Raw genomic sequence first — 14024 nt, forward strand, 5'->3', positions numbered from 1 at the left:
CCATGAACCCTGTCGCCGGTTCACCACTGTTCCTTCCATGGACAACTTTTGTTAGATACTGACCACTGCAGACCGGGAACACCCCACAAGAGCTGTAGTTTTGGAGATGCTCTGATCCAGTCTGATACCATCACAATTTGGCCCTTGTCAAACTCGCTCAAATCCTTACATTTGCCCATTTTTCCTACTTCTAATACATCAACTTTATCAACACATCAACATAATATATATAAGGTCAGAACAGTAGCTGAACTTACAGTCATACAAAAATAAAATAAAATATAATAAAATAGATCAAGACCAAGAAAAAAATTCTGTTAAAAGTCTTAGTTACATGTATCAGTACCACCATTCTTGATGCATCAATACATTTATGCATATCTGAGTTTAAAAAGAAAAAAAGAAAAAGAAAACTCTCAGCTTTTCAGAAGCTGATAATACTGTAACATCAGCTGCAGTAATAAGAGAAGTTCCAATCATCTCTTTATACGTCTCGGCACAAAAATAGAGCTTGATGACTAAATCCTTGAGTCCATCTGTCTTCTTTCAGCTACACATCTGAATCTGACTGCAATTTTGGAAAGACTGTAGATGTTCTGTATTTCACAACTTGTGGTAGAATATTAGTCATAGTCAAGGTTTCTTCCTTCTTCTTCTTCTTCTTGCCTTGTAGTTTTCACTCATGTGCTGTTTTGTTCATTCAGGTATCACGAGTTAAGGATTTCACATCATTGCAGAAGACATTGTTAGTAGTCCAGTTAAGCCACTGGAGTGATCCGATGTTCAAATCTAATTTGGTATCACCATATGTTTAAGGTCAATCAGGCTGAACTGTTTGCATGTACATATATATACAGTGGGTTTGACACCACATTGAAACTATTAAATATTTAAGACAAAGTAAGAAAATGTTCAATATATTGAATGAGTAATAGTCAAGCTTCTACTTCTACTATTTCTACTACTACTATACTTCTACTATTTCTAGGCGACTATTTAAATGTAAGTGAATATTGACCATTGTTAACCTTTCAAAAGGTCAGATTTTCCTCTTGCCTAATCTTTTCTACTGAGAGATTTAATCTAAAATGTATAGTAAGGTTTTGCACACTGCCAAACAGAAAGGGGACGTAACAAATACCAAAAACTCTACACAACTTGTAAGGAAACTTGTTGCATAAAATAGCAGGACTAAAGCTGCTCCTCTTTATTTGGGTGCCAAACACTAAATCTCGCTCCACACAGGCATGTAACTGTAGATCAGATTACATGGAACATGCACATAAATCAAGATTGTCGACACACCACCCAGTTTAACACGCACATATAAACAGCTCATGTGGAGCGTGTGATCAGAATGAATTCATTCAAACTGGTGAAAATCTTTCCAAGTAAATATAGCCGGTGACGTTCATTAAATTATGTCCAGGTGCAGCATGCAGGGTGTGTTCATTAAGTCAACGTATACTCAAAATTTCTAGGACAAAGTAATAACATGGTTCTGATATTTTGCTGCTCATGCATGTAAATGAAGCTACTGACTAGAGATGATATTGCAATTTGTTTTCTCCATGTTGTGATAACACAAAACACACCAATGACTTAATAAGATCAAACTGTTATTTCTCTTGTAATAAATTTCATTAGGTTAGTCAGAATGCTCACAAAACACACACACACACACACTCAGCTGATCACATTATCAGTAGTTCAAAGACCAATATTCCAACAGTGACTGATAATGATTGACAGGTGACATCTTGTGTAGCCTTACTGACCACGCCATCTCAATATTTCTTTCCTTTACCTCCGAGCCTCAAAAAACGTCTCACCTAAAAACTAATCACACAGCAAGTGACAGTTACTATCCCAAATCAAATCAGTATTGTGTGAAATACACCAGTTCCAGCACAGCTCCTGGTATTGGAGGTTGTTATTGTGTGAAATTCTTTACCACAATGACCAAATGCATGTCTCATGTACATCTCAAGCAACGAGCCTGAAAACATCAACCAATCAGATCACAGCATCCGATCAAAGCTGCCTAGCAACAAGCATCTGATTGGATGTTGGCCCGTTATGCCATTTATTTTTCATTTTTCCTTCCATTCCTCCTGTAACCAGCTTATTTTCTTTTTTTAATGTTAAATTAACATTTTAATAGCCGTTTGTAAATGTGCCGCTACTGTTGTTATAGGTTATAGGTGTATTGTTTCTGTTCCTACCTGTTAATAAACCCTAAATTACCACCACATGTATTCTATATCCTATAAAAGTATTCAAGAATTATACTTCGCCATATCAACGAGCTTAACTTTTAATCCAGACCATGTAAAAATTCCACTGGTAGAGTATTGTATACTTTCATAGAGGAAAAGCTGGCATGAATGAGCACTTCACATCAGAAATACACAGTTAAACTTTAGCAGTGCCAGTAGACGCCTGAGGCTTTTCTCCATGTGCTATTTACTGTTCCCCAAAGCACTACAGCTCAAGAGGTTTACAAGGCTGTAAATAAAACACAAAAGTGAATATGCTGGTACCACACAGTGGTCTGAATAGCATATGCTCTTCGGTATTACATACAATGTTCATAAACAACCAGCACAGTATGAACAGAGTGTCTAGAGCTTCTGGTAAGACACTGAGCGAGTGACAGCTTTGTAGGTGGAAATGCTTTGTTTATACGAGAGGTTAGAGGAAAGCTGCCAGATTGGTTCAAGCTGCCAGTACATCTATACAGTAGTAGTTCATATAATCACTCTTTACAACTGTGGTGAGCAGAAAAGCATCTCAGCATGCACAAAACATCAAACCTTGAGGTGGATGAGCTACAACAGCAGAAGACCACAACAGGTTATATACCCCTGTCTGTCAAGAACAAGAATCTGAGGCTATCATGGGCACAGACTTACAAAAACCAGACAGATTAGAAAAACAGTCCTGTCTCTGTCTTAAAGATTTTCCAGTGGCAGAAAACTGGCATGTTACAAAGTGCAGACACCAGAGACGACATCAATAAACGTTCACTAAGTATCCCTTCACAGAAAGCATCACCAAATTAACAGCGACATACACTATTTTGCCGAATGTTTTGGGACACCCCTCCAAATCATTGAATTCAGGTGTTGTTTTTCAGGGGTTGGGCTTGGCCCCTTAGTTCCAGTGAAAGGAACTCTTAATGCTTCAGCATACCAAGACATTTTGGACAATTTCATGCTCCCAGCTTTGTAGGAACAGTTTGGGGATGACCCCTTCCTGTTCCAACATGACTGCACACCAGTGCACAGAGCAAGGATGAGCGATTTTGGTATGGAGGATCTTGACTGGCCTGCACAGAGTACTGACCTCAACCCCATAGAACACCTTTGGGATGAATTTGAGCGGAGACTGCGAGCCAGGCCTTCTCATCTAACCTCAATGCCTGACCTCACAAATGCACTTTCAGAGGAATGGTCAAATATTCCCTATAAGCTGTTATAGCTGCAAATGGTGGGCCAACTCCATATTACATTCATGTTCATGTAAAGGCAGACGTCCCAGTTTTGGACTGGCTTGCAGTCTCTGCTCAAATTCAGCATAAAGATGTTCTATCGGGTTGAGGTCAGGACTCACTCATCCATGTCTTTATGGACCTTGCTTTGTGCACTAGTCATGTCACATGTCACAGGAAGGCGCCATCCCCAAACTGTTCCCACAAAGTTAAAAAGGAGCATGAAATTGTCCAAAATGTCTTGGTATGCATTAAGAGTTCCTTTTCACTAGAACTAAGAGGCCAAGCCCAAACCCCTGAAAAACACCACCTGAATTCACCTGATCCCAAAACTTTTGCCAACATAGTGTATTTTTAAATATGTAAAGAGCAACATTTATTATTAGCCTAGATTATGTAACTTATCTGCCATTCAAGTCATTAATAGTGAAACTCATTAATAAGAAGAATGTTAATAATGCATTAATGCTTGCACTGAACAACTGGGAAAAGTATTCCTGTATCAGGAAGTAGTTGCTAAGAAGTTCATAATGTCTCCCATACTCTTACTCTACAGAGTCTTGCAGCATTTACATGGCAAAATTGACAGAAAATACTGAAAACAAATTGTTGTTAGCTGATTTAATCCTCATGTACTCAAAGTGATATGCTGAAAACATCATTTCAGGGTGAATAATGCCGTGTAATAACACATTATTAAAGGTGTTGTTGCCCCCCCCACCCCTAAATCTCTGTTTAGCCCCTGAATATCAATCAGCTAAACCTATAGGAGGAACTCGGTTCATTTCCACAACTGGGGACTTGTCGGTCTGAACATATTTCTAGTGTAAAGATAAAGAAATGTCTAAAAGTTGATAATGAAGTGCTGGATGGATTTTATTTCCTTTTTTTTTTGTTTTCAATTGAAAAAACATTGCTGTCAACACTGACGGTGACAACAGGAATAGTTAGTTTCTAGTTTCACTTCAGCGCAGCGCAACTAGTGCAGTTATTAAAAAATAAATAAATAAATAAATAAATAAATAAATAAATAAATAAGCATAAACGTACAGCCAAGGGGACGAATTCAGTCTCATGACAGCTCTGACTTTCACAGTTTTCACCAGTGTTTAAGGTGCAAAACCTGTCAGTCGAGGCAAATCGATGAAGAAGAGACGCATATATATATATATACACACATATATATATACATATATAAAACCAAGAGGATCTGCCACTCACCCAGACTGTTTGTTGATCCATCCATGATTCAATCTGATCCTCCTTTACACCTTTTTCAAACGGCGCATGGTCGCATGTAAAGGATCCACTCGAGTCATTATATATTTTTTGTTTTGTAAGAAAAAGTCAGAAAGTAAACTGTACTCAGCAGCAACACTCCGGGGAAAAAGAGAAGACACATGTGTCTGTGCGTAAGTGTGAGTGCGCGCGTGTGTGTATGAGTGTGTGTGTGTGTGTGTGTGTGTGTTTTGGGCGACCGACTGAAAATGCAACCCCAGTCCAAAACCACACATAGGCAGGAAATGCGCGACGGAGGCAAGTGCACATAAAACTACAGTGTAGGTGTGGATGGGTTTCATGTAGAAAAACACTCCTTCATGCAATTGTGAAACTTTTTTTCCGGGGAAAGGCGGACTGCTTTATGTTAAACTACCGAAGCCGTTTCAATTCTCTCGAAAAAGAGTGACACGGATTTCCAACACACACACACTCACAGAGTGAGAGAGAGAGTCCAGTGAGAGTTTATGTCACTCATGACAACTTCAGCGCAAGTTTATGTTTCGATCCGCCATCTAGTGGCAAAGGCTCTGAAGCCATGATGTTATTGTGAGGAACCAAACCCCAGAAGCGGAACCAACGAGAGCGCAAATGTTTCTCATTGTTTAGGGGGAAAAAGCGAGCGAGCGCTGACAGCCCCGGAAGTCATCCTTGCCGGTGTGTTCGGATTGAAGGAGATTTGACAGATAGATATGTGTCTGAATGCTGAATTATGCGATTGTTGTTTTGACTGGCAGTTCCTAAATGAAGGAGATTTACTACAAACAACACAGCAAGGAATATTTTAATTTGACATGGCAATGGTAAGAAAATACACTATTAATATTAGATCATTTCGGCTCCGCCATGTTGCTTTAGGTTGGTTCCCAAATGTCACTCTACCCCCTATTAAGTGTGCACTCTATGCGTTAAGAAATAACCGCTTCTGCACACTACCTAGTGCACTATGTGTTGTTTTGGGTTCAGCCTAAAGTTTCCTATTCCTAGTGTCCTACCTGGTCTGAAGATATGGTTCGTATACAGTGTCGTATTGAACACATTTTATACAAGTAGCTCATGCTGTTATTTTGCCTTTGCTGTGACAAATCGAGAGACTATTTTTCCTCTGCATTAACGATGTCGTTTTATCATTAAGGCCCGCAGGTGTTTCTTACAAATCTATCACACTGGGTGCATCGCGTCCACGGTTTTCCCTGCAGTTACTCGACTGAACCCGAGGCTTGGCTATGGTCATGTAAGTGTTCACAGTGACTGATCAATGAAATATTTTAAAATGAGAAATCTATCAGGTGTGTAAATGAGAGAGCATTCATTTGTTGTTGTTTTTTAAGGTGCCAAGATGGATTCATAGCAGTGCAGTGTTTTGCAAGAGCAAACCAGACAGTACACATCTTCAGGAAATAATAGAACATGAGACTGAGAAAAAGTCCAAATCTTTGGTCACGCACGATGATCTGTTTGAGCGAGCAGCAAGAGATGCAAAGAGCAAAGCCAGTTTCAACCGAGTGCTGGACACCTTCAACAAGAAGGACATCCGGCGGCGTGGGCATGTGGAGTTTATTTATGCTGCTCTGAAGAAAATGCCTGAATTTGGAGTGGAGCGAGACATCACAGTCTACAACAAAATCTTGGACGTGTTTCCCAAAGAGGTCTTTGTGCCACGTAACTTTATTCAGAGGATGTTCAATCACTACCCCAGGCAACAGGAGTGTGGGGTGCAGGTGCTGGAGCAGATGGAAAATTACGGTGAGTCTGTGTGTGTGTGTGTGTGTGTGGGGTGTCCTTTAATTTCAACCAAAATTATATTTATATACACATAGCTGCAGGTAAGTCTGCACAGTCATACACACACTAATATATAACTCTTTCATCATAAATGTTCTTTAACTGTCTTTATTTCTTTCATTGCAACATAGTGTTCTGTCTGCATCTTGTCTACTTATTCATTCATGCATCTTCTGTTACTGATTTATTCTGGTACAGTGAATTTGGAGCCTATTACTCTATCTAACACTGTGCACAAGGAAAGTTCACCCTGGATAAGACTCCAGTCTGTGTGTGAATGGTGTGTCAGTGTGTGTGACTGTGTCCTGTGATGGGTTGCTTTGTGTTTTACAAAAGATGGATGGATGGAGAATTATTTAGTATATTACAGTTTCACCACTGTTATATAACTACACTATATTGCCAAACGTTTTGGGACGTCTGCCTTTACATGCACATGAATTTAATATGGAGTTGGCCCACGCTTTGCAGCTATAACAGCTTCAACTCTTCTGGGAAGGCTTTCCACAAGGTTTAGGAGTGTGTTTATGGAAATTTTTGACCATTCCTGTAGAAGCGCAATTGTGAGGTCAGACACTGATGTTGGACAAGAAGGCCTGGCTCTCAGTCTAATTCATCCGAAAGGTTTTCAATCGATTTGAGGTCCACACCAAACTCATTCATCCATGTCTTTATGGACCTTGCTTTGTGCACTGGTGTGCAGTCATGTTGGAACAGGAAGGGGTCATCCCCAAACTGTTACCACAAATTTGGGAGCATGAAATTGTCCAAAATGTCTTGGTATGCTGAAGCATTAAGAGTTTCTTTCACTGGAACTAAGGGGTCATGCTCAACCCCTGAAAAACAACACCTGAATTCACTGATTTGGAGGGGTGTCCCAAAACTTTGGCAATATATTGTGTATTAGAAACATTGTCATGTGCTACATAATGAAGGTAATATTTAACACCAATTATTATGAGGTGTTATGTGTTTGGCTAATGATGTCTGACAGGAAACTGGCACATAGTTTGTGATATTTATTTCTCTTATATTTATACTGGCAGGCATTATGCCTAACATGGAAACTAAAGTCCTCCTGGTTCAGATCTTCGGCGAGAAGAGCCACCCGATGAGGAAGTACCAGCGGATCATGTACTGGTTTCCCAAATTCAAGAATCTGAATCCATTCCCAGTGCCTCACGAGCTCCCGCAAGACCCAGTGGACCTCGCCCGTTTCAGCCTCACCCGCATCGCTAATGACCTGGATGCTAAAATTACAGTTTATCAGGTAAACACCAGGAGTGGCTAGGCTGTTAGTATTCCAGCGTGTTTGTTATGAGCACATATCAAGATTTTAGTATTTGAATGATATGATTTAAGCCATAAATAATACCAAACTATTTTTGAAATTGCATGAAGAAATTCTTAAAAACTTGTTAGAGATGAAATGTTATGAAACAGTCAGTGTGCTGAAATCTGCAATATTCCCCTGCCAATTCCCTTATGCTTTAATGCCAAAAAGACATTCTTCATGAAGGAAAGTTAAAGGAAAAGGGAACATTACTACTGCACTTATAACATACTGCAGGGGAAGATCTAAACCCTGATTATAAAACTGGTTTTCCAGCTTTGTTGAGACAAATGTCACTCTTCAGCTGCTCATTTTCCGTGATCTGCTCTGTCCTCCTACAGCTTCCTTCCACACACATTACAGAGGCAGGAGAGGAGCTCTCACACCCGCATATCGTTGGTATGGAACTTGTTGTGCATCAAGCCTTATTTCACTTATTTGTTTTTAAAAAAGCCAAAATTTTGTTTACTACCATTACAGAGAAATACCTCATGTTCAAACATATGACTACATGTGATATGTACAGCTCTGGAAAAAAATTAAGAGACCACTGCCCAATCTCCAGATTTGAACCCTATTGAAAACCTCTGGAATGTTATCAGGAGGAAGATGGATGGTCACAAACCATCAAGTAAAGCTGAGCTGTTTGCTTTTTTTGCAAAAAGAGTGGTATAAAGTTACCCAACAGCAATGTGAAAAACTGGTGGAGAGCATGGAGCCAAAACACATGCAGATCAGGGTTATTCCACCAAATACTGATTTCTTAATGTTATTTAGCCAAAGCATTAACACAATTTGTTTACAAATTATTTGCATTTTGTTTTATTTGAGTTATTAAAGCTCTGCAGATACTTCATGATCTTGGGGTATTTTGATGTGTTGTCATTTCCTTTAAATATACACTCTAAATAACAATAGTTATATTTTGGATTTAGGAGAAATATTGTCAGCAGTTCACAAAAATGAAACAAAACTCTTCATCTCACCAATACATGAACCTGTAAGAAAAACCCCATAAGAAACTGATTATTTTGCAGTGGTCTCTTATTTTTTTTCCAGAGCTATATAGGTTGTAAGTTAATAAATAAAAAATTAGTCATATGTTTATTCTCATTGGTTCCAGGCTGTTTTTAAAAACTCTCTGTAAAATTCAGTGATGTGATGGTGGTCTGGGAAAACCCATCAAATGTCGTTGTGGCTGTATTCTAGGGAAAAAAAGACAAAAAGTGGATTTTGGTCAGCTTTATTAATACAGTTGTACATTTTAGCATTCAGAAGTATCAATAGATTCAACTGATCTAAATAGATCTAAATTAATGTGGGTCAAAACTTTCTTTATACAAAGATGGGTAAGGAGGTTTGACCAACAACAGAAGTAAAAAAAAAAAAAAAAAAATCTGTCAATGTGACTTAAACTCAATGTGACTTAAATCTCAGAAGCTAAGTGAGATTTCCACTTTGTTGAGCTATTTATAGCAGAAATGTCAGAATTTCAGCATGTGAAGTATTTTCACAGCTCATAGACACTTGAAGGCTTGATTTCTGTACTTTTTTTATTCTTCTTGAAGACTCTATTTGACATTTGAAAAGCACTAAATGGAACACACAGTAAATCCTCAGCCATGCATTTGTTGTTTAATGTAAGAGGAAATAAAATTCCAATATATCCTAACAGTCTTTGCCATCTTAACAGGCATCCAGAGTCCAGACCAGTGCTCTCTGCTTGCCAAGCACAACCCAAACAGACCTGTGTTTGTGGAAGGCCCATTTCCTCTGTGGCTCAAGAAGACCTGTGTACATTATTATCTGCTCAGAGCTGACCCTGTCCCCCCTGAGGAGCAGGTACTGGATGAATGAATAATGTGTCAGAATGACATGTGCTTTGCCTATCAGGGACATTTAAGCTTTCCAATCATTTCTGTTCTTTTTTTATTTAAACAAATAAAGATCTGGCCTGATTTATCTTATCTGGATTCGGAGAAACTCGATGTTCTGTCCTTTGATCCACAAGCTTCAAAATAAGAGTTTTCCTACAGCGGCTCAGATAATCACCAAGGATTGTGGCATATTGTTTACTCCCCTTCGTGATATTTTAATAAATTGTTCTAAAATGTCAAATCATATCAGTCTTTATAGTAAATGACCTGTAGGTATTTTACTGCTCCAAAAACACACAACTGAGCAATTTAATACCTTTTCAGAGATCTGCCAGAAAAGTGATAAAAATCGATCTTACTCTCCTGCCAATGGAGAATATTGATGTTGTGGTTGGTGCTGCTATACATAAATGTAGTGTATAACGTATAATATGTATGTATAATATAATATGTATAAAACACGACTTGCTGGACTGTAATAGGCTATGGAGTAGTGTGATGCTGTGTTTTAGTCTTCTTATGCATAAGAAATTTTTCTCCGACTTTGTCTATGACTCAGTTTTTAATTTTATTCAGTAAAATTTTGATCAGTTTAAGTTAACCTTGTGAAGTGTGAAGTCCTCTGTCTTAAAGACTCTACAGTGATGGAAAAGTTACTGACTTTTGCTTGAGACTCGAGATCTATAAATACTGAATAAATCTCCTTACCAAAGGCTTCATCATATCAACAATTAGATGGCTTACTTTTCAATATCTGTCTATTATTAATTTTACGTGCAGTGTTTCATACTGTGAACGAGTTGTTAGTCTGGAAACATTAAAACAAGTCTGTAAATATATACACATGACTTCTGTCTGCTTGCTGAGTCACACTGTTATAGAACACTAATGACCACCTTATGATCAATCACAGTGCTGCAGTATCATTGGTATTATTTTTTCCTCATCTAGATAGAGGAAGAGCTCGATCCTGAGTTGCTTGGTCCAGAGCAGAGCCTCTTCTATCCCCAGTATATTGACCTGGACCTTAAGAGAGACTTGGGAGATGATGACAGCTTTGATGTGGATGATGGTGAGCATACACAAAAAACTCCACCATAGAATATGTGACTTTATCCGTGAACATGAAAACCTGTTTATAGTCAGGTCAATATAAGAAATACTCAGTGAGTGCTTTATTAGGAACACTGTACAAATACTGGGTAGGGCCTCCATTTGCTGTCAGAAAAGCGTTCCTTCATAGCATAGATTCCCACACCATGTAGGAAACATTCCTTTGAAATTCTGCTCCATGCTAACATGATTGCATCAGGCAATTCCTGCAGATTTTTCAACTGCACTTTCATGCTGTGAATCTCCTGTTCTACCACAACCCAAAGGTGATCTACTGGATTCAGATCCGGTAGATCCAAAGAACACTGATGACACTGAACTCATTGTCATGTTTAATGAAGCCAGACATTATCATGCTAGCAGTAGATATTAGAAAATGAATAAATTGTGGCCACACAGTGAGCAATAGCACTCATATATGCTCTGTCATTCAAGTGATGAATGATATTAAGAAATCATTCCCCACTCCATCACACCAGGTCTGTTGATTCAAGCCAGATTGGTTTCATGGACCATACCATCTGTGTGCCTCAGCGGAAAGGCTATGTTTTTCAATTATTGGTCAGTCTGTGCCCACTGCAGCCTCGGCTTTCTGTTCCTGTCTGAAAGAAGTGTGGTCTTCTGCTCGTGTATCCAATCCACCTCAATCTTTGGTGTGTTGTGCATTTTGAGATGCTTTTCTGCTCTCCTCAATTGTTCAGCGTGTTTATCTGAGTTACTGTAGCCTTTCTGTCTGGCCAGTCACTGTTGATCTCTCTCATCAACAAGGCGTTTCCATATGCAGAACTGCTTTTCACTGGATTTTTTTATTGCACCATTTGAAAAAACATCAGAGACTACTAAGCATGAAAGTCCCTGGAGATTAGAGAAATACTCAAACCAGCCTGTCTGGCACCAACAATCATGCCACGGTCTAAATCACTGAGATAAAAGTTTTTCCTCATTCTGGTGTTTAATGTGAACATTACACAACGCTGCTGGCTTTAGATAATTGAATGAATGAGAAAGTGTACAGTTGTTCCTAATAAAGTGCTCCATAAATGTATACCCAAGATTCTGTTTAATAGCATATTCTCATACACACTGGGCTAAGTGATGTTTGATTTCCTTTGTTCAGTGGTGGAAGGGGCGGTCTATGCTATGTGCATGACGGGACAAAGTGACCAGGCTACGCTAGCACAATGGATCAGTGGACTGCAGGAGAACAACCCAGTCTTAGGGAAGGTTCCCACTGTGTTTCGTCTGGATTCTGGATCCAGAGAAATGCAGAAAGTTGAAGATATTCGCCATGATTCTGGACAAAATCAGTACCGAGGAACTGAAGAGGAGCAGATCATAGAGGAGGAAGTATTGCACTCGCATGGTATGAAGCGGTGACTGGGCAGCAGTCAGTGGAGTGTGTTCTTGGAAATTAGTCAAGGCCTAGACTGCAGCCTTGGGCCCTTGTTTGTCCTTTAAGGAACTCTGATGTTATGATAACCTTAGTTGTTAAAAAAAAACTAAGATTATTTGGCTACAACAAGATGCTTTGCCAAGATGTTAGCTCTCAATTTAGATATTACTTGTTTTTTTTTTCTTTCAGTTCACAGAGAGCTGTGCAGATTTGACTAGGAAGGACTATAACGTTTAAAAGTATATTTAATTGAGACTGGGGTTAAGATCATTTCATGAAAAAGATGCTCTGCTGAAGACATTTGAAACGGACTGATCATATTGCCTGTTGTTTGTGAGAGTTTGCTAAATGCTATTAAGGCAATAAATAAGCTCTCTTTATACAGCTGTCTGTTTCTGCAGTGTCATTGGTGGAATCATGGGCGACATGTTCAGCAACAAACCACTAATGTATTGTTACACAGTAGACCGAGCATCTCATTGAATTCTTTAGCAGTTAAGATGATCTTTTTTTTTTTTGAGACAGGAGGTCAAGTCCAGAACAGCACTGATCAAGAGATTTCAGAGGAATGTCATTGAGTTGTGCAGATCTAAGAATGGTGTACAAGCTGATGCAAAACGAAATGAATAGTTTCTGACTATGTGATTAACAACAGATGTGAGGCAGCAAGAATATAAATAACATTTCAAAGCTGTATTAATGAAAACATTATAATAAAGCAGATGTTCTAGATAGTACAGTTCCAATAAAATTCTGATGTGGGTTTCTTTATTTAAATAAGTAAATAAGAATGGTTATATCTTTATATTTTTCTCCACTATATTTAGAATTCCGAAACCTACTATACTCCTATATTCCTACAGATTAAGATGGAAAATTCTCTTTCCTATTACTCATGTACACTATGTTGCCAAACGTTTTGGGACACCCCTCCAACCCAGGTAAATTCAGGTGTTGTTTTTCAGGGGTTGGGCTTGGCCCCTTAGTTCCAGTGAAAGGAACTCTTAATGCTTCAGCATACCAAGACATTTTGGACAATTTCATGCTCCAGAGTCCTGACCTCAACCTGATAGAACACCTTTGGGATGAATTAGAGCAGAGACTGTGAGCCTTCACATCCAACATCACTTCTAGCCTTCACATCCAATGCACTTCTAGAGGAATGCTCATACATTCCTATATCCTTCCCAAAAAAGCTGTTATAGCTGCAAAGGCTGGGCCAACTCCATATTACATTTATGTGCATGTAAAGGCAGACGTCCCAAACCTTTTGGCAATATAGTGTATCAGTCATTGCGATCCTTGGAATTTACCACTTCAAACGATATTAATGGGGAAAATTGTGCCAAGATTCTCCATACCATCGCACTACCTCCACTGGGGAGTGTTGACCAGTGAGGCTGGGTCCATGGACACTACCATCTGTGTGCCTGTAGAAATTAAGATTCATCAGAGAGGCTAAGTTTTGTATCCAGTCTCCAAATGTTCAGTTTTGGTGAGTCTGTGCCCTCGCCTTGGCTAAGAGAAGTGGAAATTTAAATGAAATGAAGTTTGTTTCAACATAAGACCATTAAACCTGTTGTATAGCTTTTGACTAATAATGAAATCTGCTTTTCTCATCTTCAGCCTTATCCCCTTCATTTCCCACACATATTTAAGGCCTTTATGTTGTCTAACACATACAAGCTAGAAGCACCCAAGAATACCTAGTAAGACTTTTATATGAGCTTTCACTTCCTTGACAGCAAAATA

The 14024-nt window shown here is 38.9% G+C and overlaps 2 protein-coding genes across 4 annotated transcripts in view; one reads left to right on the forward strand and one right to left on the reverse strand.

Moving 5' to 3' along the window:
* eml3 (EMAP like 3) overlaps positions 1 to 5032 on the reverse strand; it is a 41426-nt gene extending 36394 nt beyond the window's left edge. For both annotated transcript variants that reach the window (XM_058394293.1, XM_058394292.1), the window contains exon 1: positions 4715 to 5032. In XM_058394293.1, the coding sequence (XP_058250276.1) occupies positions 4715 to 4739 (25 nt within the window). In that variant the 5' untranslated portion in view covers positions 4740 to 5032. The remainder of the gene's footprint in view (positions 1 to 4714) is intronic.
* Positions 5033 to 5264: 232 nt separating this feature from the next.
* ecsit (ECSIT signaling integrator) lies at positions 5265 to 13023 on the forward strand. Of its 2 annotated transcripts, none has more exons than XM_058394297.1 (8): positions 5265 to 5574; positions 5907 to 6005; positions 6103 to 6517; positions 7603 to 7826; positions 8231 to 8288; positions 9583 to 9731; positions 10718 to 10838; positions 11997 to 13023. In XM_058394297.1, the coding sequence occupies exons 1-8, from the start codon at positions 5566 to 5568 to the stop codon at positions 12254 to 12256; spliced, it is 1335 nt and encodes a 444-aa protein (XP_058250280.1). In that variant the 5' UTR covers positions 5265 to 5565; the 3' UTR covers positions 12257 to 13023. The 2 variants fall into 2 exon arrangements, with proteins under 2 accessions (XP_058250280.1, XP_058250281.1); XM_058394298.1 differs by lacking the exon at positions 5265 to 5574 and adding an exon at positions 5735 to 5782.
* The last annotated feature ends 1001 nt before the right edge of the window (positions 13024 to 14024 follow it).

Source organism: Hemibagrus wyckioides, linkage group LG07 (assembly GCF_019097595.1).
Source record: "Hemibagrus wyckioides isolate EC202008001 linkage group LG07, SWU_Hwy_1.0, whole genome shotgun sequence".
Classification (NCBI taxonomy): Eukaryota; Metazoa; Chordata; class Actinopteri; order Siluriformes; family Bagridae; genus Hemibagrus; species Hemibagrus wyckioides.